The following is a 24,443-nucleotide window of genomic DNA, read 5'->3' on the forward strand; positions in this document are numbered from 1 at the left end:
GATTTTGAGGAGGACTAGGCTATTATAGCAGCTCTGTGAACAGAGGGACAGAATTAATTCTATCTTCCTATTTGCTACCACATCCTCTTTAATTAGGCATCACCCTGGTGCCTAATTGTTGCCTGCCAAATGCTAAATACTAAGAAGTACTTGATGCTTAAATTAATCTTATTATTATGATACCTGTAATAAGATTACATAGGCTCAGTGTCTTGTCAACATCTCACTAAACAAGCAAATTCTTTTAAGGGTACTCTTACTGCTGTTTATGGTCCGGAAAACATATTTTAGTAATGAAATAATTGGAATCAAAATAGCAAAAATAAATGAATTATGAATACATGTAATTTATAGCCATAGTCTTTTAAAACATGAGGTTTCTAGATGGAGAAAAACTAAAACCAAGAGTCTCTGTGATAAATAGGTTAAAAATAGACTTTTTATTGATAGATATAAATCACAGAGGATAGTCAGCATATAAACAATTTGATTTAATAACTTTCTTAGCACATTGTATTTGCATAATAACAGTAATGTCTTGACTTTTTCTATCATGCTCTATTTCCCACAGAGACTCTACTTTTCATGGTCTCTTACTGGGTCCCTGTAAGCAGACCTATGAAGAGGAAGAGGATGGGAAGTTCCCAATGGAATGTGAAAATAGAAACTTGGAGAGTCGAGAAAGCTGCCTGTGGCTTTGTTATTTGGTGATGGACTAATACTGTGTTTCCCATGTCTGGTTCTTTGCACCTGTGTATTTGAGCCCTTTCAGATCCATAGTTGTAGAAACAGATGTCAGGAAAGCAGAATCAGAGAGCCAAGAAAAAGAATGGAGAGTGAGTGCATGATCTCCTGGTTAAGCCTGGACTTTAGGGGGTTGAGTTTTAAATATCTCTCTTCCAGTTTCTGCTGTGGTAAAATACTGTGAAATCCCAGACTGAGGCCACTGCCAAATAATGGCAACCTTAGACAAGAAGGTCTCTGTCTCCCTCTGTCTCCGAGACTCTGTTTCTGTCTGTCTGTCTGTCTCTGTCTTTGTCTCTCTGCTTCTGTTTGTCTCTCTCTGTCTGTCTGTCTCTGTCTCCCTGTGTCTACCTCTCTCTCTCTCTGTCCCCCTCCCTTTCTGTCTCTGTCTATCTCTTTGCATTCTGTTCTTCTCGGTGTGATTGAATTGGGAAGTTCCTAGCAGATTAGTCAAGAGCAATTCTTGGTGTAACCGTGAGGGTATTTCCAGAGAGAATTAAATGAAGAAGAAAGACCTACCTTTAATGTGGATAGCACTGCTCCATAGGTGGCGGTAGGTAAGAGGGCAGGGGGTCCCGGATGGAGGAATAGGCCAGAAAGGTGAAAGCCAGTGAGTACAGGCATTATCTTGATTACTGGCCACCATGATGTGACAGCATCTGTTCCGCCATTATCCCCCTACCATGATGGACCAAAACTTGTGAAAGTAAGCCAAAATGAAACCATGCTTCTTTAGTTTGTTTTGTGTAGGTATTTTGTCCAAGCATTGAAAACCTAACATAGTCCTTCTACCAAAGCTCTGGGGTTTGTTAATTGTCAGTTTCATTCAGTTATGGTAGGATTTCAAGGTTGTTGAAAAAAGCTATTTTTTTACTTTAGAAATGACCAATTAACTGAAATGAAATATAGCCAATCCATACAGTAGCTAATATCTAGAAAAATTCTGCACTACCCTGCCTAATTTAAGTATATTATGTAATACTAACAAACAAACAAATGACAACAAACAGTGCAGTCACTGAAACTGTGGACCATATTAAAGCCTGAATGCCAAGATCTGTGTGGAGAGAGAAAGTGAGTGACATTTTGAGAGAAAGTATCAAAGAAGGAGATGCTTGTGATTGCTAGCAGAGGTAGGCATTGCTATAACTCTGTGAAATCAATTAAACTAAATCAGTATAATCTTGTGATATCAATTAAATTTTTAATGGAGTGTGTAGTTCTTCCTTTGACATGTGCCTATTGGGATGACAGAAAGATGGAATAGAAGTAAACTATTAAAGGATGAAACATTTTAGGACATCCTAGCTTTCCTGTATTGTTAAAGGCCCATACCTGATGAACCTGGACTACATAGTTGTTCTGTAGAGACAAAGTAACACCAACCTAGTGGCAGTGTTATTATTTACATGTTCCTGAGGTGAAGAGTGTTCAATACAATTGTCTGTGACATATGCCAGGCGTATTGAACAATGCGCCATTCACCTACTCCCTTAGTTTTTTTGAGATGGATGTTGCTTTTATCTTCCATTCACAAACAAAGTAATTAGACTTATGGAAGTTAGGTGCTTGCTCAAATAGTTCCCAAGTGCATATTTTTGATTTAGCATATGAAACACAACTAATATGCGAGTAGGAGTCAACTAGTGTTTTATGGTGAAGATAAAGATTGCATAATGCTGAAGGGAAGGAAGAGTGATGTGGAAGGTGGTATTGAATTAGTCAGAACTATTTCTCCCTTCTTTAAGGTAGGGTATCGCTTTTAGAACCAAGCAAGCTAGACCCTATTATCTGTGCTGTCTGTTATCAGGTACCCAGGTAATCAGGTTTTTTAAATATACTGTAGCTCAGTTTTCTTACCTGGCAGCTGTACCTAACACCTTCCTCCTTAATGAGTCTATTATAAACGCAGTCAATACTCATGATTTATGGGTTCTGTATTTGCATAATTTATTCATAACCCTCAAATCCATGCACTTAGTACATTCACAATAATTTACAGGCCTGATGTACTAGTTAGAGTTTTGTCAACTTGGAACAAGCTAGGGTCATCTAGGAAGAGGAAAGCTCAAATGAAGAATCGCTTCCATCAGATTGAACTGGAGCATTTTCTTAATTACTGACTAATATGGAAGAACCCAGCCCACTATGGGTGGTGTCATCCTGGGTTCTATAAGGAAGCAAACTGAACAAACCTTGGAGAGCAAGCCAGTAAGCAGCACTCCTCCATGGCCTCTGCCTCAGTTCTCTCCTCCATCTTCCTGCCTTGGGTTCCTTCCCTAATCTTCCCTTCATGATGGATTAGAATCTGTAAGGTGAAATAAAGCATCTTTATTAATTGTTAATCAATTTAAAACATCAATATTTGATTTCAGAATAAACTGTCTTCCAAGATGATTTGAAATGTTGCTTTGTTGATGATGACATTAGTTATATTAGGGACTGTTGTTTAATTCTGAGTTTACCAGAAGACCTTGAACTCACTGAAACTAAAAGAAATAGTTTTCCTTAACCGTTTCTTTGCTGGTTGTTCTCATGCTAATACTAGCAGCCCTTGGTGAGCATGTACTGTATGACAGGGTAGTTATGCTAACTACTGTGCTGTATTTCATTTTCTTAACATAATCCTGGGAGGCAGCTACTGTGGTAGCTGTCTCAGAAACAAAAGCCCGAGGAGACGATTAATGTATTCAATGTCACAAAATTAATAAGAGGTGTAACAACCTTGTTCCAAGATGATCTTTCTTACCTGTCTTCAGAATAATTTTGATCTTGTAGTTAATGTGCAATATTCTCTGCCTGACCTTTGCTGATATTCTGTTGTTTTACTGATTTCAGGATTTTGATGTGAATGTTGCAAGTTCACTGAGGAGCATTATTAAGCTTTTCTAAAGAGAATCATTCCATTAGTTTAGTGGGTGAGTAGGTGGATGAGTGTGGGTTTGAGCTCTAATTCTTTAATTAGTTTTTTTTAAAGACAGCTTGTTTTTATTTCTGTTTAAGTTCTCCACTGTATTAAAAGAGGCGTGTGCCTGCCTGTGAGGCTTTGCTGCCTCACTGGGCTCAGAGATTTCTTTTCATCGCTTAATTTGGACATTTTATTTTGTTCTTACTTCTTTAATGTCCTGATTAAGGGATTAGATAGCCCCCCTCCAGGCTTGAGCTCTAACTCTACCCCACACAGGGCTATACACTTTGGAAACATTTATTTGCAGTTGTTGAATGAATAATAACTTAGCAACAGAACTATTGGCTTAGTCTAGCTCTTAAGAAGGCAGAGTAGTTCGCATTAGACGTGGATGAGGCTGGCGTAAGTGGCCAGATTTTGAATATTAGAAAGGTGGAAGCTGTTGAAAGGCTTCGGGGTGGGATAACTTGCTTAACTACTACATGCTCTCCTGTATCCCCTTTCTGTTTTGTTCTTTACTGCACTTATTTTGTTCATTTGGACTTTGCTAGGTACAACTAGGAATCCCAAAATAATGACCTTTTTTTCCCTGTGGAGAAAAAGTAGCACTTCCCCTCTTCAGTAGTTTCTATGAACCTTAGTGGAGGAGCTGTGGAAAGTGGACTGCTTGACCATGGAGCGGGGCATGGATAACAGTCTGAGATGAGTGGGGGGTAATTTATCATGAAGATGGTCATTTTTACATAGGAGCTGGAGTTATCCAGATAGAGAAGATCATTTGTCCAACATCTGGAAAGAAAAGCCACAGTAGCAGAAGAGAGGATTAAGATGCATTTTGTTTTGCTCAAAAGGTGAGTAGAGTAAAATAGGTTGAGGCAGACTGTGGAGTGCAAACAGCCATGATGAAGACATTGGAAGGCTTTCCTCAGGGCTTTATAAAAGTAACTCTGGTGACAATATGGAGGAGAGACGGTTAATGGAAGAGGCCAGTGACTAATGGGCTGCACCTTCTTCTGCCTTCCAGCTTTTTCCTGTGCCTCTGGAGAGTACCTAGAAATGAAGAACCAGGTGTGCAGTAAGTGTGTTGAAGGCACCTACTCCTTGGGCAGTGGCATCAAATTTGATGAATGGGATGAGTTGCCTGCAGGATTTTCCAACGTTGCCACATTCATGGACACTGTGGTGGGCCCTTCGGACAGCAGGCCAGGTGGTTGTAACAAGTAAGACCCCAAGCGAACCTTTGCACTTTGAAGACTTGAAAAAGGTGTTGTCATTCTTTTCTAGGAAAAGTTGAGGATAGTTTTAGTATAATGAGGATTATAGATGAGCTCAGGGCAAAAGATTGTAGTATTGAATGATTTAACAAATGAGTGATTTATTTACATAATTCCCACCCTCTTCTCCTTCTAATTTCTCCTTCGTTGCCTCAACCTTTCTCAAATTTATGACCTCTTCTTCTTTAATTACTTTTATTATTACAGACACACACACACACACACACACACACACACACACACACACACATATGTATATATATGTGCCACCGTGTCCATTTAGTGTTGTTCAAGGGTGTATTTGTTTATGACTGAGCATTTGAGATTGGATAACCTAATGGAGGCTCATCCTTGAGGATGACTGACCTTCCCTCTTTGAGCAGCCATTAATTGTGTATAGTTCTTTATGAACGGGGCTGCTGAGAGTTCTCTCATCCACATTGTCCTGTCAACTGGTGTTGTCATGGTGCAGACAGTATTTAGGTGAGCATATTGTTGAGATTTCATAGGTACATTAGACGTCCTGGTCCTCTGGCTCTTACAATCTTTCCACTTCCTCTTCAGCAATGAATGTTTACTTAAAACACACACACACACACACACACACACACACACACACACACACACACTCACACACTCACACACTCTCTCACACACACATTTAATGAAGTTACATCACTTGGACAATAATGCTCCCTCCTTCTAATAGTCATAGACTAACAAAAACCCAGGCATGGGAAACGGCCCTTTGGGTTTTTTGTCAGGGGAGTCCAAGAGACACCCTTGCCATCAAATATAGGCCATTACTTGGTTGTCTTTGGTTGCCTCCCAGAACTTGAAGGTAAGACCTTATTTCTGAAGACACTACACATTTGAGACTTGGAGGAATTGAGCTGGAACTGACCTGGAAGCTTCCTCCCCAGAGACGAGCTTTCATAGTATCTGAAGGTGCTATGCAAGCTGCCAATAGAAGAAAACAATCAATAGTCCTCGCTGGCTATAAAACCTATTAACTACAACAATGACTAGCATGGCAAGATAGTCCAAGAATCCAATAGTGGCATTTTTATAGCTTACCACCACCAACTGTCTAAATGGACTCAAGGCCTGCTCAACAGAAAGGAACTCATGCCTCAGTGCAAACAGCCAGGTGTTCATGTCTGATGAGGTCATGGTCCTTAGAGGAGAATCTATTGCCTCTTTCCCAAACCAGCACTATTTCTAACTATATTCTAAATAGTTATGCTTATATCTACAAGTAAGTTTGCCTCTCACCCCTCATCCCAGAAGCTTCTCTTTGGATCATTTATGAGACCATTGCAGAAATACACAACTTGTCAGAATGCAGAGAACAACTGGCAGCGAGATGTCCAGCCTCGGTTGACACAGCTAACACAAACCCTGTACCTAAGGCTCAGGGAACATCTCAGAAGAGGGGTATTTTTTTTTTTGGACTTCCATTACAAAGAATGTAGCTAAATTTTTAATGAGAAAATAATTGGCCTCACAATATAATAGATATTGTATGCAGAATGCAATTAGTGCTGTTAGAAAAATGAGTTCATTATCTTATACTTATAATCAAACTTAGGGCAGTAGTGTTTCTACTAACCTTTCTTTAATTTTTAAAGAGAAATTCATGTCCCCCTCCCTTTTTTTGAGTGTTTGACCTTCATTTAGACCTTGATTATTTTCTCAGAGTGTGGGTTAAGGATCTAAGGTTGAAAAGTCCTTTGCTTAATTGCTAGGTGATCACGAGTTTCACACATGGCAGCACTGGAGAAATGTTTGTCTTGGGGTAATGTGCTGTGTTTGGGAAATTAAGGGAGAGGTAGTAAAATAGGAAGCCTCTGGCCACCTTCGGACAAGAATGCTTCATCAGGAACCTGGCATTGTCATCACTGTTGAAAGACACTGAGGCATTAGCTGAGCTAATACTGCAGTTCTTGGCTTCTTCCTGCCCCCTTCCTTCCTCCTTCACTTTCTTTCCTTCAGTCTTCTGTTCTTTCTCAGCTCAGTGGCAATGATTTATTTTCCTCTTTGGAGAATGAGATTGTTTTCTTTCTCTTTCTTCTCTCTCTCTCTCCTCCTCTCTTTCTCTCCCCCTCCCCTCCTCCCCCTCCCTCCCTCCCTCCCTCCCTCCCTCCCTCCCCCTGTGTGTGTGTGTGTGTGTGTGTGTGTGTATGTGTATGTATCTGTCTGTCTGTCTTAGTCTATGCATTTCTGTTTTTAGTGCACCTGATACTGAGGAATTTTTAATGAGATTTATTTAGTTCAGTTATGCAGACCCAAGAGCATAGTGTTGACATCTGGTGAGGCCTTCATGCAGCTTCAGACTGTAGTAGAAAATGAAGGTACTGGCTGGCATGTGTGAAGAGAGGAATGTTGAGTGAGAAATGTTGACTGAACATTGCGCAAAGGCCGTATTAATTACTTTCTTGAAAAGATCCTTAGAAACAACCCAAAGTAGAGAGATTTGTTTTGCTCATGGTTTTAGTCCACCATGGGGTTGGGATGGGAGAGCACAGTTGTTCAACTCACAGCAAACGGCAAATGGAGCAGAACAGATCAGTAACAAATAGGAGTCAGGACAAAATACCGCTCAACAATGTGCCCCATGCACTACCATGGTCTACCTTGGTAAATGCACATTTACATCCTTTTCTTGGTGCCTCTGTCAGATATTGTGAAGCATGCTGTAAACCCTGACACACACCAATGTTCTGTTTGAAAGATCCATTGCTTACAGGACATTCGTGGGATGCTTTAGTGTATCTAGCATTGACTCAGTGGTGAAGGTTTTATCTTCTATCTCATGACTTCTTCAACAATTTAAGAGATCAAAAATAGTACAGCTTTATACATTAATTTAAATATTTAGCATTTAGTAGCACTATTTCTTTCCATAGACCTGCTCTGTGTATGTGTGTGTGTGTATGTGTCTATAAGTCAAACTCAGATGTTATTTGAAAGAGTAATTCTACTTGAGGTTATGAATATTAATATTAGTGATTTTTGTAAACAAAAAGCATTTATATGGTAAATTGATCATATAGCCTTAAAAAGATTTAAGATGTCATATGCTATAAATATAAGCCCTTTTCTATAGTTAACTGTTAATATTATGTGTATATATGCACACACATGACTATATAATACAACCTGGTGGATCCATTTACTGTTGCTTGTATGTGTATGATTTCAGGGCTGATTACTCAGTATTGGGTAACCAATTAGGGAGTTCATCTCCCTCTCTCAGCAATAGTTAGTTGACTGTAGTTTTTGTGCAGGAACACCTTCCATGTCTATTGGTATTATTATTCTGAGGGCAATTTGAGAAAGATTAAGGAGGTGTACATGGGAGGATCTGGAATGGGAAGACACAGGAAGGGTTGGAGGGAGGAAGGAAAGGGGAGAAATGATGTAATTATTTTAAGTAAAGTAAAAAAAAATAAATTAATTAAAAAGATAAACTTCTCCATAGTGGAGTTCAGCCTTGGAGTTTCAGCAGAGCTGGTGTTATCTGCTTGTTCTGCTCATGGAATCTACTTGTGATTCTCGGTCAAAGGATTGTGGCTAGCAGAGGTTTCTGAGCTCTCACATAAAACTTTTGGTTCTGTCTTCACAGCTCTTCTTGGCTTCCTCGCGGGAACTATATAGAGTCCAACCGTGATGACTGCACTGTGTCTCTGATCTACGCCGTGCACCTTAAGAAGTCAGGCTATGTCTTCTTTGAGTACCAGTACGTGGACAACAACATCTTCTTTGAGTTCTTTGTAAGGCTTTTCATATTATAGAATTTGATTTTTAAGGAACATTCATATGACTGTCTCTAAACCTCCTCCTATTCCATTCCACTTTACGCCTCCTCACTTTTTGGAAGGTGTTAACTGGATCTTTCAGTGTTAAAAGAAAGTTTTTCCCCCTATGGTACTTTGTGTTCAAATTAACAGTTTCTTTACTTTTCAGATCTATCTTGTGGAATAAGGTGGGCTTGTTTCTGGTTATGTTTATGAGGTGGCCATTTGGCTTAGATGTATGTCACAAATAATTTTTCCAAGGTTCCTTTTTTTTTTAAGCTACAAAAGCTACTATTTTCTATGCATTGTGTATGTAAAAGGTATTTCATGTTCATAACATGTGTGTATGTGGAGGAACATGTGTGTGCATGTGTGGAGAACAGAAGTTGATGTTTTCCTCTCTCACTTTCCACTTTAATTTTTTGAAACGGTGTATCTCAGTGAACCTGAGCTCACAGATTCAGCTCTCCTGGTTGGCCAGCCAGCTCTGCGGATCTGCCTTTCTCTGCTCCACCAGTGCTGGCCTTAGAGATGTGTGCCACAATAGCCGTCTTTTACATGTGCTGGGATCTGAACTAAGGTTCTCATCCTGGTTATGCGGCAAGTACATTACCCATCGAGTCGTCATAACAGTTTCTATTATGTTAAATTATATTAAAACTTTTTGTTTTTTACTTAAAGTATTTCTTTGCAAATCAGTAAATATTTTCTTACTGACTAAATTATTTGTTCATTCACAATTATTTAAAAAGTAGAAATGGCTGTATGTTCTGATTCTGTGAATTTTGTACTGTTGAAAGGACTCACTGGATGAAATAGTTGATGTGTCTGTCATGAGCTTAAGTAGAATGACAGAATCTAAGCTATAATCATATGCTAACAGAATAACTACTGAGGCTGTTTAACTAATATAAGCTGTAGCTGATCTAGTAATATTTATTATGACAGTGACTCAAATTCTTGAGAAAATGTTTTCAGATGGACTTACACTAAGCACAGTGTTTGCTTTGCAAGCAATGGGAAAAATGCTCCTGTGATCCAGATTTTAAGAGAAGAATATACTAAAAATTCTAAAACAAATTTTTATTGATCTTGGTGATGAGTGTTTCTAAATCAGTAATTACAGTTTCTATATCGAAAGTTTGATGGTAAGAACTATTTCCCATGAAGGTATAAGCCTTGCTTTTGAGGTGAAGAGGTTCTGACTGTGGCATTAACTCTATAATTAGTAGTTGTGTGTTCTTGGGCAGTAAGTCTGACTTTCCGGCTATCACTGCTCCCTTCTGTGAAGTGGATTGTTTGATAGGGCATTTTGAGGAACTTCTAGTATGGGCATACTTTGATGTTTTAGGATGGTAAGTAACATTTCAACACATTTACTTTTTAAAGTAAATCCTGTTTGCAAAAAAGCTTGTGAGAGTGAGTGAGTATTTCTTGGGACATTTCAATAGTATTGCAGAAAATAAAATTAGGAAGTGAGACAAGGGTCTAATTGCTGTGATTAGGCAGATTCTTTATATTTCCCAACAAGTCTCTTGAGGGCAGCCAACAAAGGTGCTTTTAGGGCATAGCATTTTGTTCCTTTCCCACAGAGATGCCTGTGTTCATCTGGTTTAGAGTCTGAAAGGGGTGGGAAGCTCATGCTGATCCCTTTATTGATGTTTCACGCTTATAGATTGTGATTTATTGACTCAGAAAGTCAACACTCCTCAGTCATCATTAGTCAGTGATGAAAAGGAAATGTTTGAAGATAAAGATGTAGGCGGTGTGGAGAAAAATACATGTAAACTGTTTAATTTGAAGTATTTGAGCACCAAGTGAGACTTTCCATCAGCATTTCTTTTAAAAATGATGAGGCTGCTGACTCCCCGTGGTAGGAGGGAATGGGGGGTGGGCTGAGGGGAGAGGCTAGAGGGATAAGAGGAGGGAAGAGGGGGATCTGTGATTGGTATGTAAAATGAATAAAAAAAATTCTTAATAAAAAAATGATGAAGCTGAAATGTAAAGAAGTTATTGGTCCATAATTACACCTAAACTAGTTTCAAAATGAGTAATGGAACTCATTTCTTCAGAGTCTCAGGGAATGTCACAATCACATGATGTCTGCTTTCCCGTGTAAAAAAAAGCCTTTACCCTGCCTATTAGTTGTTCATTAGAGGTATATTCAGAGCCTGTAGCATCTATGAAATGGCTTAACGCTGGTGTCACAGTGATCATGATGGTCAGATGGTCAGAGGACACAAATTCATTTAAAGGAAATATTAATTGGCTATTCTCTTGATAACGATATTGCAAATGGAACTGTTTTCTAGTTAAGTCTTTAGAAACTTCTCTTAGTGAGAACACTTTAAGCTTTGTGATAAATAGGAAAATAAGAAAGGCAGCAAGAATAATTTAAAGAAGAGAAAGATAGTTTTGATGGACGATGAGTACATGTGATGAAATCTGCCTCTACCTGCTGTTGACCATTGCTGTACTAGAATGATGGCTTGGATTTTAGGTATCTCTGTAATTTTTGTAGACCTGAAAAGTAATATCCTAACCTCTAAGCACTTTTGAAGAATTACCCAGAGAGTTCAAGATGTTTAATGTGAAAAATACTATCTCTAATCATTTTAATTGTCATGGTAAATGATTAATATTTGCTCCATTACAAAGGTTAGGAATTAGATTTTGTCCATAACCATTTAGCTACATATTTAGCTCACGTTCTGGGAAACTGACAACCAAGGCACACTATTTGCCAATTTAAATTTTACTGCTGTCAGTGAAATTTGCAGATCAAAGTAGCTCTCACTCCTTACCAAAGAAGTTTCTTTTTGCATCAGATGGCAGAGATAACCAGGATCCACAATTGGTGAAAATGCAGAGAAGATGGACTTGGGGTACCCATCTCCAGTCAATATATCCACAATGCAACCCCCTCCTCAGGCTCAGGGAATATTGCAGAAGAGGGGACAGGAAAGTCTTGAGAGCCCAAATTTCAGGACACCTGCTGTGAGATAGTGACATCAAGACCTGACAGAGAAGCTGCACCAGTGAAATCTTAGCAGTATGGTTGCCTAAAAGAGACCTGAATAATGACCACACCAGTCAACATGCCAATGAGGGAAGGGGCGAGTCCACAAGCCCCCACCCCTAGATAGAAACCTTGGTGCAATCAGTGGTTGCTGAGTGAGGGAGAATCAGTTTCCTCCACGGTGTAACCTCCTAAGAGATTAACCAGTTTCAAGTATTCATCCTTAACATGTGTTCATATGCAGTGTTATTGACTCCATAAGTGTAGGTATATGTATAATAAATACAGAAGAGGTCAGGAACCCCGGAGTGGGTGGGGATGTAAGGGAGGGGCTTAAGGGGAAGAAGGAGGGTTGGAAATGATTTAAATACAGTATACTCATGTATGAAATTCTCAAAAAGAGAACAATTTTAAATTGAATAGAATCGACTTTGCTTTTAAACTCAGACTCGCATGGTGAATGTGAATTGTTAAAACACTTGGGTAATCTGGGCAGAGGCTTTGAAATGACTTTCCAGTGATAAGTATTCTCACTTTCCTTAATGGCCTGGCACTTGGCTGCAATAATGAGATGGTTTAGTCAGAACCACTCCCTCTTGGCATGTTTACTTGTTGGAGATTCCTTCGTTCATTGTTTAAAATGGGTTAAAGGGTGTTCTTGCAGCATGTGCTGAGAACAGAAATGAATGACAGCTATTATTCCAAAAGCATTACTGAGCCCCTGTGTTTGACTCACAGATTCAGAATGACCAGTGCCAGGAGATGGATGCCACCACAGACAAGTGGGTGAAACTCACAGACAATGGAGAATGGGGCTCCCATTCTGTAAGTCTCTTTTCCTGTGTTTATTTGTTGACACCAATTCCATTCTTCTTCTATTTCCCAACTATTTCTAAGCATTAATTCTAAGAAAATAAAAAGGATGACATGGTCTGCTACTTTAGATAAGTTCCATTTAGCAAAGAAATTGCCTTTATGTTTCATAGGCTCACATTTAAAATTTTAAATTATTTTTCTGTTTTCCCCTTTCCTTAGAATGTTTTGCTAGTCCTCTCTTATCCCAGCTTTCTTCCCTTAAATTAAGTGGGACTCAACAACTTAGAAAGCTATTTTAAACTGACACAAAATGTTACTAAGTTCGATTATGCAAGTTTACAAATGTGCCTGCCACCTGAGATAGACCAGTATCTGGTCATTGGAGAGCTCATGAATTGCCTTCATTCCACAGTCTCGGTGGTGTTTTTAGGAAATCACTTTTCAGGTTTGCTTTTGGGGCCCTTTGCAGTCTCTATTATTGCATAGACCTGATTGTCACAAAATCCACCCACTTTTGGAATGCCAAACCACTTTCTATGTATTTGCTATCTGTTAGTCAAAATTCTACCCATTCTGGTCACATAGTGTCAAGTTCACTTCTGCCCAACACCTCTCTCTAAATGATTGAATCTGAGATGCTCAGATGACATGTGTTAGTACATCTTTTATTATTGTGACACTGTTCTTTTGGAGTAAGGCATGGCTTTAAAACCTCGCTCTGTATTTCCATAAACGACTTGGTGGCTGTTCTTCCTTTCATGTTAGAAATGAGAACAGTTGCTTTGCAAGCTTTTTCAGGCTGAGGAGCTGGTGAGTTGGAATGGAAGCCTCTTAAAATGGCAGATGCTTTGGACTTCGAGACAGGAGATGCAGGGGTCTCAGCCACCTTCCCAATGCAGTGCTCAGCATTATGTAAGAATGGTTTTGTGGTGCTCAAAGGCTGGCCATGTAAGATTATCAAGATGTCTACTTCGAAGACTGGCAAGCATGGCCATGCCAAAGTCCACCTGGTTGGTTTTGACATTTTTACTGGGAAGAAATACGAAAATATATGTCTGTCAACTCATTATATGGATGCCCCCAACATTAAAAGGAATGATTTCCAGCTGATTGGCATCTAGGATGGGTACCTATCCCTGCTCCAGGACTGTGGGGAGGTGGGAGAGGACCTTCGTCTGCCTGAGGGAGGCCTTGGCAAGGAGACTGAGCAGAAGCATGACTGTGGAGAAGAGATCCTGGTCACGGTGCTGTCTGCCATGACAGAGGAGGAGGCAGCTGTTGCAGTCAAGGCCATGGCAAAATAGCTGGCCCTCAAGGTGGCGGTGGTGGCGGCAGCGATCCCTGAGCCTACAGAGGCCCCTCCCCCAGCTGGGTTCCGCTCTGGCTGGGCACCTGGCTGGACTCCTATACAATTTATTTGACGTTTTATTTTGGTTTTCCTCACCCCTTCAAACTGTCGGGGAGACCCTGCCCTTCACCTAGCTCCCTTGGCCAGGAATGAGGGAGCCATGGCCTTGGTGAAGCTACTACCTGCCTCTTCCCTCACAGCCCTGGTGGGGGCAAGGGAATTGGGTATTGCTTGTGGTTTAGGTCCCCCACCTCTCCCCCCCTTTTTTTTTTTAAATTCAATTTGGAATCAGAAAGCTGTGGATTCTGGCAAATGGTCTTGTGCCCTTTATCCCACTCTCCTTGTCTGGTTGCCTGTTCTCCGTGGTCCGTCACCCCCAAGCACCACTTGTACAGACTGGAATCCAGCCCCCTACCCTGCCTCTGTCTCTTCCCCAAGCCCCTTTAGCGGTGGTGAGAAGGGCAGGGGGGGAAGCAGACACGATCCCTCCTCAGGCATCTGGGAGGGCCTTGCCCCCATGGGCTTCACCCTTTTCTGCGGCTCTCTCCCTGACACATTTGTTAAAAACCAAACCTGAATAAAACTACAAGTTTAATATGAAGAAGAAGAAGAAGAAGAAGAAGGAGGAGGAGGAGGAGGAGGAGGAGGAGGAGGAGGAGGAGGAGGAGGAGGAGGAGGAGGAGGAGGAGGAGGAGGAGGAGGAGGAGGAGAAGAAGAAGAAGAAGAAGAAGAAGAAGAAGAAGAAGAAGAAGAAGAAGAAGAAGAAGAAGAAGAAGAAGAAGAAAAAGAAAAAAAAAAGAAGTGAGAGCAGTTGTCCGGTATCAAATGAGATGATGGCAGTAATGGCCCAGATGGAGCCTCCAGTGTGAAGCCTGAGTTCGGTTCCCATCACTGTCATCCTAGTCTTGGTAGTTACAGAAATGCCTCATCCTTGAGTCCACACAATGTAGACTTGCAGGCAGATGTTTCATCTCTCTGCTTGAAAGTAATATCAGTACCACTCAAGGTCAATTCTCCTCGAGACCGAGTTGATGGGGCTTTGGCAGCCAATGTGCTGACTTCATCACTGAAGACTTAATGCAAGGGGAATGTGCTGAATGCACTAGTACTCCACATCTCTTCCAGGATGTTGGAGTAGGGCAGATTTTAATGTTGTATAGCTTGAATTTCACCAGCCAGGGTACACAGAGGAATAAAGGCATCAAATGAGAAAGCAAAGACCGCCTAACTCTGGATCAGCAAGAAATTGATTAGAAAATTAGTCTGATTTATATGAAGACAATGTCTCAGTGACAAAGGAAGCAAATGTGAGTGTCATTAAATTTCTCGAGTTAGAGTTAGATCAAGCCACCTGTAGCACATTTTCTCTTTTTCTTGTCACACTGTGGCTCACTGAAGAGTTTTTAGAAGCTACGAAGCTATGTGACCCATTTTCTGTCACTTAATAAAATACCCAAGGTTGGATACTTCCTAAATTTAAAAGGCTTATTCAATTCCATTTTGGAGGTTTAAGGTCACAGTACCTACATCTTTCCAGCTCTGGGGAAGATGGCATCAGATGGCAGGAATGTGATCAAGGGTGCTCAATGGTGAAGCCAGAAGTCAGACAGGGGGAGAGTGTGCCGAGGCCCAGGCTTGCTCCTCTGCTGCAGTCAGTCCCGAGGGAACTAAGTGCATGAGACCAGCACTAGCCTCTTCAGAAGGCAATGTTCTCAGTGACCTAACTACATCCCATAGTCTCTCCTCACAGAAGTTGACTACTGCCACACTCGGGGACCAGGCTTCCTACATATGGATCTCTAGGGAGCACTCGTGCCATATCCAGGCCAGAGCAGAAATAAGTACTATGCTGACTTTCTTCTTTTTACTGCCCAGAGATTGACCTCAAGAATAACATTACTGTCAAAGCAGATGCTTGGGTTCAGATTCCTTTACCCTGTATGATAGAGCCCTTCTGTGTATAAGCCACAACATTGAAGTTTAAAAACAAGTTTATCTTTTTAGACTTAGTTTCTCCCTTAGTATATTTGTGGATTGTCAGACTGCAAAAATGTTTGATTTTTAATTTTAAAACAATTTCATTATATCGTAGGCTGGAATTAAGAGTATTTAAGTTTGTTAATTCTATTTTAATGGTGATTATATAAAGGATTAAAAGAGGGTATAAGGGAGCAGTTTTTGCCTGTGGTTAGAAATAGCTTGTCTGACCCGAGTGTCTTGTGCTTCTTTCTGTAGGTGATGCTGAAATCAGGCACCAATATTCTGTACTGGAGGACGACAGGCATCCTTATGGGCTCGAAGGCGGTCAAGCCTGTGCTAGTGAAAAATATCACCATCGAAGGTATCTCATAGCTATGAGCCTCGGTAGTCACCAGTCCAATTTTAGTGTTAAAATGTTTACTAGAGTGTTGGTTTAACTGACTTCAGGGGTTTATTTACAGACACAAATTAATGTCAGACCTCATACAAGTCTAAAAACCTTAGTTTTATATCCACCAAATTGATTAATCAGTTTTTCCTTTTTCCTCCTACCCTCAAACTGGATTATTTAATCAGTGTAAAGCAGTAAACACAATGATAATCTTCAGGTTTTTTTTTTAATAAAATGAAAGTGTATTTGTATACAAGAGCCCATTACTCATTAGAAATATGTAAATTATGCCAGATAATCTCATCATTGTTATATTCATAAAAATAATAAGAGTCTGGCTGTTTTCTAAGCCTCTTGTGACTTTCTGAGCAGATGGGTCATTTCTAGCCCAGCTGAGGCACCAATAAACGTTGCCATGGTTCATGCTCAAGTGAAGTGTATTGAGTTACTGCAGCAACTCCCCTTTAGTAAAGGTTGGGATGTTTTGCTGCATCCTGTGAGTAGGCACAGAGGGACGTTACCTCATTAGTCACTGGGACACCTGCTGGACAACGCTGGGAGTGCAAACCAATACACAGCCATTTCTAGGGTCTTTCCTGCTTGCTTGTACACTGTATTTGTCTTTGTTCTAGGTAAATAAAGAACCTAGGCTCATATTACTGTTAGCATCTCTGTCTTCTGTGCAGAAGCAGCAAATAGATGCCGATGTGTTCACTGGACTGGGTGCTCTCTCCCAAGCCCTGTTTTTCCTTCCCACACAGGGGTGGCGTACACCTCAGAGTGCTTCCCATGTAAGCCAGGCACTTTCAGCGACAAACCAGGCTCATTTAACTGCCAAATGTGCCCCAGAAACACCTATTCTGAGAAGGGTGCAAAAGAATGCATAAGGTGTAAGGAGGACTCCCAATTTTCAGGTAAGGCTAAGTGACAATTTTTATTCTTCTCTTTCCATGCTAATGTTGGTCAAGTGTACTTCACACGACAGAATAAGTGGGGTAGCAATGGCAGACCACAGGCCGATGAGATGAAATGAATTCATGTTGGATAGGGACAACATGACACACTAGTGCCCTTCTCTGAATGACTCTCCCTTTGTCTATGATTTTCCTTTATTCCACACTCCAGAGATAATCGGTCCAGATGTGTTTGCATCAGTCTAGCCAACTGTTTACTTTCATGTATTTGTTACCATAGAGACTGTAGAGATGTACTTGGAAGTTTTTAATTTGTTCCAGATTTCCAGTGTTCAATGATAATACAGGAAAAAAAATCTAATATCGTCTGAAAACAGCTGCCATGATGCAGATGTATCATAGAAATATTTATCCTCCCTCTGGGGAAAATAAAAACACAAACATATAGCTAGGTGATAGTGGCACATGCCTTTAATACCCAGCACTAGGAGGCAGAGACAAATGGATCTCTGTGAGTTCGAGGCCAGTCTGGTCTACAGAGCGAGATCCAGGACAGGCACCAAAACTACACAGAGAAAAACCAAACTAAAACAAACAAGCAAACAATAACAACAAAAAAACCCCAAATATTTATTTGCTTAAGGCTTGGATAGTTCTTCCTAAGCTACTCTGTACAGTGATTTTTTTTTTTTACATGTTAGCTTCCATTTGTGTTTTGATGTTCATTTTTTCTTAAGGTCACAAAGGAATTGGTCCATTTCTGAAGTGATTTCTCTGTGTGTGTGTTGCAGAGGAAGGAGCCAGTGAGTGTGTGGATCGCCCACCCTGCACTACCAAAGACTATTTCCAGATCCATACCCCATGTGATGAAGAAGGAAAGGTATCAGCCATGTTTAACTCATCCCATGTTTATCAAACTCTTTTCCCGGTATAAGTACACTCTGGTTGTCTGTTACCCGTGTGTGCAGATAGTACAGAAGAAATCTAAGAGTTTAGGTGTTGCAACTTGCCTTTGCTTTGACCTCCCAGCTAGTTCTGCAGACAAGATTGCTCTTAAGCTTCCACTTTGTTAGTCTTTAAAAGAACATTGATACTGCTACCTACTTCATAAAGTTTCTATGGGAAGACATAAGATATTCAAAAGAGATTTCCAGCCCAGGGCCTAGCATGTGGTGAGTGCTCCACACATTATTACCATCTTTTTAAAAAGACTATATTCTTGCAGAGGTTAGAAGATCAAGAAGAGCATTGCTTGAAAAGTGTGCTATGTAGCTTCTATTGCACTGCAAAGAACTCAGAATGCTTATCAGAGGAACTATGCAGCCATATGCTAATTCAATTATGCCAGACTACTTGTAATTGCATTTACAAACCACAAAATGATTACCATATGAACAACATTTAGCTGGAGGAAAATGCACAGATGAACTTTGCAGTTGACCTGTCATTCTTTGGATTAAAAAATCAGCTGTACTAGCCCGTGTCAGTGAGAACCTGAGGGTGACATGGCCTCTGTGAAATGTCCTTCAGATATGCTTGCATCCTGAAACAGGGCATTTGGTTTTTTTGAGATATCAACAAATATTTTCCTTTCCTAATTTTGCATCTGTGGATACTAATTGGTACTTTTCATGTTTATGTGAATATGAAACTTCCTTTATGCCTTTAAATACTTTGAAAGAATATTGCATTGAGTGATTTAGAGTAAATACATAACTAATTTGAAGTGATTAGTGGAAAGTTTTAATAAGAAATATAACTATTATTTTTAATATCAATGCTAATGCAAACTAACAGCATTAGCTGATGAGGGGGTTGCAGAGCAAGGTTGACCACATGGCCCTGCAATAATGCCGTGTGAGGCTAGCTCTGTTTAGAAAATGCACAAGGAGGCCACTAAAAGAGAATGAGAAGTATTGGGTATAATACCTTTCCTTAGCTAAACTTGCCTTACTTACTAATAAAAGTAAAATTTAGTTTATTCTATGTAATGATAATGAATTCAGTACTACTGCATAAATGAATGAGATTTAGTAATGAACAACATGAAAATATATTAAAATTGTATTTATTACATTACTGAGTGCTCTATTATATTGATGAATATAATGCCAGTGACCAGTTTGACAGTATCAGGTTGACCTGGCCTAATAGAATTAAGGTCATGCATATTTAAATATTGTTTAGAACATACACATATACACACACTTACAAGCATGACGTATATATACATATATGTGAACTGTTTTTTTTATATGTCAGGGAATCTTTGAACATGTTCTTCATATAGAAGAAATTAATGTACCCATGTTTTATAAATTCAGAGTATTGTTTGTTTCCTCCTCTTCCTCCTCCTCCTCCTTTTTCTTCTTCTTTTTTGACCAAGTCTCCCTATGTAGCTTTGACTGGCCTAGAACTCTGTGTAGACCAGGCTGACCTTGGACTCCCCAAGATCCACTTTTAAAGCTTTACACAGATTCATAAGGACATCGTAACTCTTTATATTAAAACTTCTCTGCTGAGAGGTTTGGGTTTCATAAAAACATCTCATGTTTGCATCTCACTTTCCAAAGAATGAGTTGATTGTTGGTGTCTCACCTGTGCTATGAGCCATCTGGTTCTAAGGATCATTAATATTAATTAGTATCTTTTCCCATCAGCTGCACTTGGGAGCATATGTCGCTGTAGAAAGAGAAGCAGTTTGTCTTGTGTGGTAGGAAGGTTTGTAATGAAACTTGAATCATGGAGGACTTGTGATTTGATTTCTCCATGTTAAAATGTTTAAGGATTAAAACATATTTTTTATTTTTTAAAAATCTTCTTTGGCTACTTTGGAAGCAAGTGGTTATTTGGCTTCCCAAATCTACTTGCATATTTTATTGTTTTCATTCTCATCAGACTAATCCTTCTTTAATGGTGCTGTGTGCATCTCTTGGGTAGGTTGTTTAATGGATCTAATCTGGGGCTGGGGAGAGAGCTTAGTTAGTGGAGTGGGTGAGTTCAGTCCCCAACACCCATGTGAGAAGCCTGGTCTGGTGGCCTGTGTTTACAATGGGACACAGAGACAGATCCCCAGCACTGGATGGCCAGCCAGCAGCCTAGCCTAATTGTTGAGATCCAGGTCAGTGAGAGATCTAGTCTCCAAAAAAAAAAAAAAAAAAAAAAAAAAGGTAGATTAGATAGAGCCAGAAGAATGATGCCCAAGGTTGTTGTTTGGCCTGCGCGCGCGTACGTGTACACACACACACACACACACACACACACACACACCACACCACACCACATACCACACATACAACACACTATACACACAGACACACCACACATATACCATACTACACACATCACACCACATATACACATCACCACACCACATATACAGCAAACACCATACACAGCACACCACATATAAACCAAACACTCCCACACACACACGTATACACACACACCACACACACACCACACTACATACACACATACCACACCACACATACATCATATTACACACACCACACACACACACACACCAAACACCACATATAAACACACAACACATATACATACACCACATTCTTACACACAGACATACACATACAGCACATACCACACATACACACACACACACCACATAACACACACACCACATAACACACACACACACACACACACACACATACACACACACACACCCCTCTAATTTGGAGTGTTCCTTGTTCACAAATTTGGGGAGAATAAAACGCTTGTCCTGAAGAGGTTGGGAAGATTCTTCAATGTTGCACGACATCTCTGTTCTTGTGTAGTAACCAAAATTTCCCCTAAATGTAGCAGTCATACATTTTTATTAATGAGTCAGGAAATCAATGAATTTATTAGGATTTTAAATTTGCTTTTTATACTTGTTAAACTGGAAACTTAAAGTCAGTGTCTCTACTATAATGATTCTTTGTTTATATTCTCTGAATTTTCTGCTACCTTTTTTGAAGGGAGTTGAGAGCCTTTTATGGATATAGTAATTTTTTTTTTTTAGCTACTTAGGAAGACTTAGCTGGAGCAACCACTGTTTTACAGATGGTAACAGAGGCAGAGGGATAAAGTAGCACATTAAAGCATATCATGACATGAGCCATAAAATGAATGTGGAAAAGGGAGCTATAAAGAGAAAATAATACTATTTATCATTCTCTTGAGGCATCTATGCTTAAAGCATTTTTCTTAGCATCCTTCTTCATACAAGATAATGCATCTTCCATTAGCATGTTTGAGGAGAGCACTTGAGTGTTGTCAAGGCTCACTGTGCTTGGTCCTCACCGACTAGAAACTGTGGTGGAGTGCTGCCCGTGGTTCCCTTCTCTAGTTCAATAGACTTCCTACTACTGACATTGTAAAGGACAAACAATACTTTCAAAAGTTTATTGGATGAAAGGAACAGTTATTGTCTCTTCTAAAATATTCTATTTAGTTATGGTGTTGATTTACTGTTCTATTTGTGCTAGAATACCTCCTTCTATCCCTCAGTGTTCATATTCCACTTTTGCTTTAGAACAGCTAACCCATTCGGTATTCTGGTTTCAAAGTGAGAGTAACCAGGTGTGGGCAGTTTTTTGAGGCATAGCTGTTACCACTACTTTTTGTGTTGTTTTGTGTGGACGAGGATAACAAAGGCGTTTAACTGACGACATGCATCAGGAGCAGAGGGTGCATTTGTCTTGAAGCTCAAAGCACATGGAAAAGGATTAGAAACTTCTGGAGACAATAGTTTAGCTACAGCTTTTGTTACTGAAAAAGGCTCAGAAACTGCCGGTGTTTATGAATTATTGTGAGTGCACATGAAGTTTGCTCTATTCTTTTTGAAAAGTGACATTTTCTTTGATGATTACTGTGTGTAAAGTGTGGTAGGAAAGGCTGTGGCTGGAGGAAAGAGAGAGCAGTAGTGATGGTCACAGATAAGCAAGAAGGGTTGGGGAGATGATGGCTCTGCCCTTGAAGGCGCGGCTCCCAACCAAAAGTACAAATAAGTGAGACAAAGTCAATGTATTGAAGCTGTTGGCTACCCAGGGAAGTAAATGGATACAAGGACAGCAGTTGTTTACACTTGCCTTTTATTTTTGAGATTATAAATTAATTATTGCATCATTCCTCTCTTCCCTTTCTTCTCTCCAAATCCTCCCAAATACCCCTCCTTGCTCTCTTTCGAATTTGTGGCCTCTTTTCATTGTTTGTTGTTACATGCATACATGTATATGTGTAGACATATGTATTTCTGGACATGACATGCTCCGTTGGTAAAATGTTACTCTTATGTGTGTGTTCAGGGTGACCATTTAGTAGTGGTTAACATTTTAAAGAGGGACTCTCATGATAAGGAGCATGCTGTCTGTATTGTAAGGATATTTATGACTTAGGTTAAAAACTGGGGACTAAGGAGATGGCTCACTTGGTAAAGTGCTTGCCACACAAACATGAGAACCCAAGTTTGGTTGTCCAGAACTCACATTAAAAAAAAAAAGCCGAGTGCAGGAGTCCACTCTTGTAATCTCAGAGATGGAGGAAGAAACAGGAGGGCACCTGGGGATGGCTGGCCAGCCAGCCTAGCTCAGTCTACAACTTCAGGTTCAGTGAGAGGCTCGCTCTCAAAAAATAACCTGGGTGGGGGTTAGACTTAGAGAGAGGGCTCATCGGGTAAAGGCACTTACCCCTAAGCTTGCTGACTCGAGGTCAGTCCTCCAGACCTGCAATGTGGAAGCAAAGAGTCGATTCCTGCAAGTTCTGTTATGACCTCCACATATATGCGATGGCATGTGGGTGCACGCAGCAAAGGTGGACAGCGATTAAGAACAACATCAGATGTTGACCTTAGATCTTAATATGTTCATATGTGCACACACACACACACACACACACACACACACACACACACACACACACACACACAGAGATTATTTTCCTACCGAATTTTTTCTTTCTCGTTACTGTCTTAATGAAAGTGTCCTTTTTCTCTCCCATTGTCACTGTTTTGGATTCTCTCAATCCCTCCTCTGTTCTCCCACTGATTGTGTTTTTTAGTTTGTCAGTTAGCATCTTTGTTGTAAGGATGTTGCATGATTTGCTTTTAGTTTTAATTTTAAAAACTCTTTTTTTTTTCCCCCAGACACAGATAATGTACAAGTGGATAGAGCCGAAAATCTGCAGGGAGGACCTCATGGATGCTATCAGGCTGCCCCCTTCTGGAGAGAAGAAGGATTGTCCCCCCTGCAACCCAGGGTTCTATAACAACCGATCTTCTTCTTGCCATCCCTGCCCTCTGGGGACATTTTCAGACGGAACAAAGGGTAGAGTGTTTATCATGAACTGCGCTTTTAGAAAAATAATATTAATAGACCTCTGATCTTGTTTTCAATTGATTTTTTGGATCAGTCTTTAGAAGACACATTTTTTATTTCATTGGGAGGAAGAAGAGTTGAGAAATACTAATAATGGGACTGTGAGATCGTGATTTACTTACCATCTAGTGAGAAATCGTCCTACTGGCATTTTGTGTATGTGAGACAGTCTCCTTTAAAAATAGTATATTTAATTATTCTTTGAAAATGACCCTATTTTATTAGCTAACTGTCGATAATAAGGATGATCATTCATTTGCGTGTGTGTGTGTGTGTGTGTGTGTGTGTGTGTGTGTGTGTGTGTGTAAACATACAATGAAGCACTATGTAAAAAAACCCACCAAATATATACACATGCATTGGTACTCTTCAAAACCACCAAATATATACACATGTGTTGGTACTTTTCAAAACAACCAATACATACACATGCCTTGGTACTCTGTCTAGAAACATTTTCCAGATCATGTATGAAGATGTTCCCAAGGGAATTGGTGGTATAACATCCTTCCCTCACATTTCTCTGCTAATTGTGGTTTAGAGGCGCTGGGCACAGAGAGACCTGTCCAGATGTGGTCTAATGTGATGGTTACTCACCCATCTTCTGCAGAATGCAAGCCGTGTCCAGCAGGAACAGAGCCAGCGCTTGGGTTTGAGTATAAATGGTGGAATGTCCTTCCTGCCAACATGAAGACTTCCTGCTTCAATGTTGGGAATTCCAAGTGTGATGGAATGAACGGTGAGTTTGGACTCTGCCTTAGCTGTTGTGGTGGCAAAAACACCATTTGTGTTCAGACTTAGCTTTTTAAAAATACCAGGTGCATTTGTGAGGAAGTTTGTCTTACTTGGCTATGTATACATCCTAGCCC

At 40.1% G+C, this 24,443-nt stretch overlaps 1 protein-coding gene and 1 pseudogene across 4 annotated transcripts in view; both read left to right on the plus strand.

Annotated features, from left to right (window-relative positions):
• The window catches only part of Elapor2 (endosome-lysosome associated apoptosis and autophagy regulator family member 2), a 176,666-nt gene that overhangs the window by 102,706 nt on the left and 49,517 nt on the right, over nucleotides 1-24,443 (plus strand). For all 4 annotated transcript variants that reach the window (XM_028862111.2, XM_028862102.2, XM_028862110.2 and 1 more), the window contains 8 exons: nucleotides 4,677-4,872; nucleotides 8,555-8,702; nucleotides 12,484-12,570; nucleotides 16,145-16,250; nucleotides 17,042-17,194; nucleotides 17,986-18,074; nucleotides 23,343-23,523; nucleotides 24,185-24,313. In XM_028862111.2, the coding sequence (XP_028717944.1) occupies nucleotides 4,677-4,872; nucleotides 8,555-8,702; nucleotides 12,484-12,570; nucleotides 16,145-16,250; nucleotides 17,042-17,194; nucleotides 17,986-18,074; nucleotides 23,343-23,523; nucleotides 24,185-24,313 (1,089 nt within the window). The remainder of the gene's footprint in view (nucleotides 1-4,676; nucleotides 4,873-8,554; nucleotides 8,703-12,483; nucleotides 12,571-16,144; nucleotides 16,251-17,041; nucleotides 17,195-17,985; nucleotides 18,075-23,342; nucleotides 23,524-24,184; nucleotides 24,314-24,443) is intronic.
• On the plus strand, nucleotides 12,577-14,121 carry LOC114687489 (annotated as a pseudogene).

Source organism: Peromyscus leucopus, chromosome 3 (genome assembly GCF_004664715.2).
Source record: "Peromyscus leucopus breed LL Stock chromosome 3, UCI_PerLeu_2.1, whole genome shotgun sequence".
Classification (NCBI taxonomy): domain Eukaryota; kingdom Metazoa; phylum Chordata; class Mammalia; order Rodentia; family Cricetidae; genus Peromyscus; species Peromyscus leucopus.